Raw genomic sequence first — 1,306 nt, 5'->3', positions numbered from 1 at the left:
CGTGCCAATGGCCGGATCCTGCCAGGAGAGCCGTCGGCACGCGTGGGCGCGAGGCTGCCCTACCTCCGGGTGCGTCCCCCCACCCTCACCCACGTTGGGGGGCTCAGGGGTGCCCGGGGCGGTGCCGAGGCTCCCCGCTGGGGCGGGGGGAAATGGAAACCAGTTTCTTCCAATCTCTTATCGCCCGGCAGCCATGTGAGGAAATGAGTTATAAAGTCCAGAGGCCGCTTCCTACTGCGCCGGGAGCACCCGCCACCGCTGCCGGGGATGTGCTGCCCAGCCCTGCGTGGTGGGGTGCACGTGGGGTGCCCCGGTCCCTCTGCCCGGGCTCCCCTTGGCCAAATCCTGCTCCGATGGCCCCGGGTGAGAATGCCGGCCGGCCCCAGCCCTCCCCTCACCAGCGTGGGGCTGAGTGTTGGGGGTCTCGGCGTCAGCCCGTACCCTGGTGCGGGGCTGGAGGTGCCGGGAGCTCCCTTGGGGCTCCGGGATCCCTCCCAGGTTTGGGGGTGTCCCCGTGCCAGCGCTCCCCGAGCTGCTGCAATGCCCACCCGCATCCCACCGCATCCCGGTTGCCCCCTGCAGCGGGAAAGGGTGCCGTCCCTGGGGGGTACCCCAGATCCGCCGGGTCGGGGGGCCGCGGGCAGCCTCGCCGGCCGGCTTCCCCCCCCACTCGGAGCGTCCTGTTCCCGGCAGCGCCCCGTGGGCAGCGGGTGCGAAGGCACAGATGCCGCCGCGTCGGCTGCCAAGGCGCTGCCATCTGTGTGTGCCGGGCTGCCAGGCTGGGGCGGGGGGGGGCACTGCTCCCCCCAACCACCCCACCTTGGCCTCAGGGCACTGCAGGGCTGGGTGCCCCCCAAAATGACATCCTCAGGGCTCTCGGGGGGGGCTTGGGGAGGGGTCCGGGACCCCACGGAGAGGCAGGAAGCATGGGAGGCCCGGTCGCCCACCCGCCTGCCTTCCTCTGTGGGGTCGCGGGGCCACCGTCACCCCCTCGGGGCTATTGTGGCCGGCCAGTGCTGCCACCCCCCTAGACCCTGTGCCCCCCAGGCTGGGGGGCTCCCCCCCTCCCGTGGGGTCGTGCTGTGTTTGTGTAGGCCCTACAGAAACAAGGGGTGGTGTGGCTGGGCAGAGGCTGGCCGGACTCCCCCGTGGCACCCGGCGGAGGGACCACCCAGGGACGGTTCGGCATTGTCACCCCGTGCCTTGGCCGTGTGTCACGGGAGGGGGCTGTGACCCAGTAGGGGGGGGGGATCCCCAAATCCTGCCTTCGGTGCTGCCGCCAGCAACTGCGGTCCCACAGCCACCC

General features: G+C 72.1%; 1 protein-coding gene across 1 annotated transcript in view; it reads left to right on the top strand.

Moving 5' to 3' along the window:
- The first annotated feature begins 369 nt into the window (after positions 1-369).
- Positions 370-1,306, top strand: part of GIT1 (G protein-coupled receptor kinase interacting ArfGAP 1) — a 6,928-nt gene continuing 5,991 nt past the window's right edge. Inside the window, exon 1 of the mRNA XM_010573940.1 lies at positions 370-445. Within this exon, the coding sequence (XP_010572242.1) occupies positions 370-445 (76 nt within the window). The remainder of the gene's footprint in view (positions 446-1,306) is intronic.

The sequence above is a fragment of the Haliaeetus leucocephalus genome, unplaced genomic scaffold (assembly GCF_000737465.1).
Source record: "Haliaeetus leucocephalus isolate CR32 unplaced genomic scaffold, Haliaeetus_leucocephalus-4.0 Scaffold395, whole genome shotgun sequence".
NCBI lineage: Eukaryota > Metazoa > Chordata > Aves > Accipitriformes > Accipitridae > Haliaeetus > Haliaeetus leucocephalus.
This window is presented reverse-complemented; position numbering and strand designations above follow the sequence as displayed.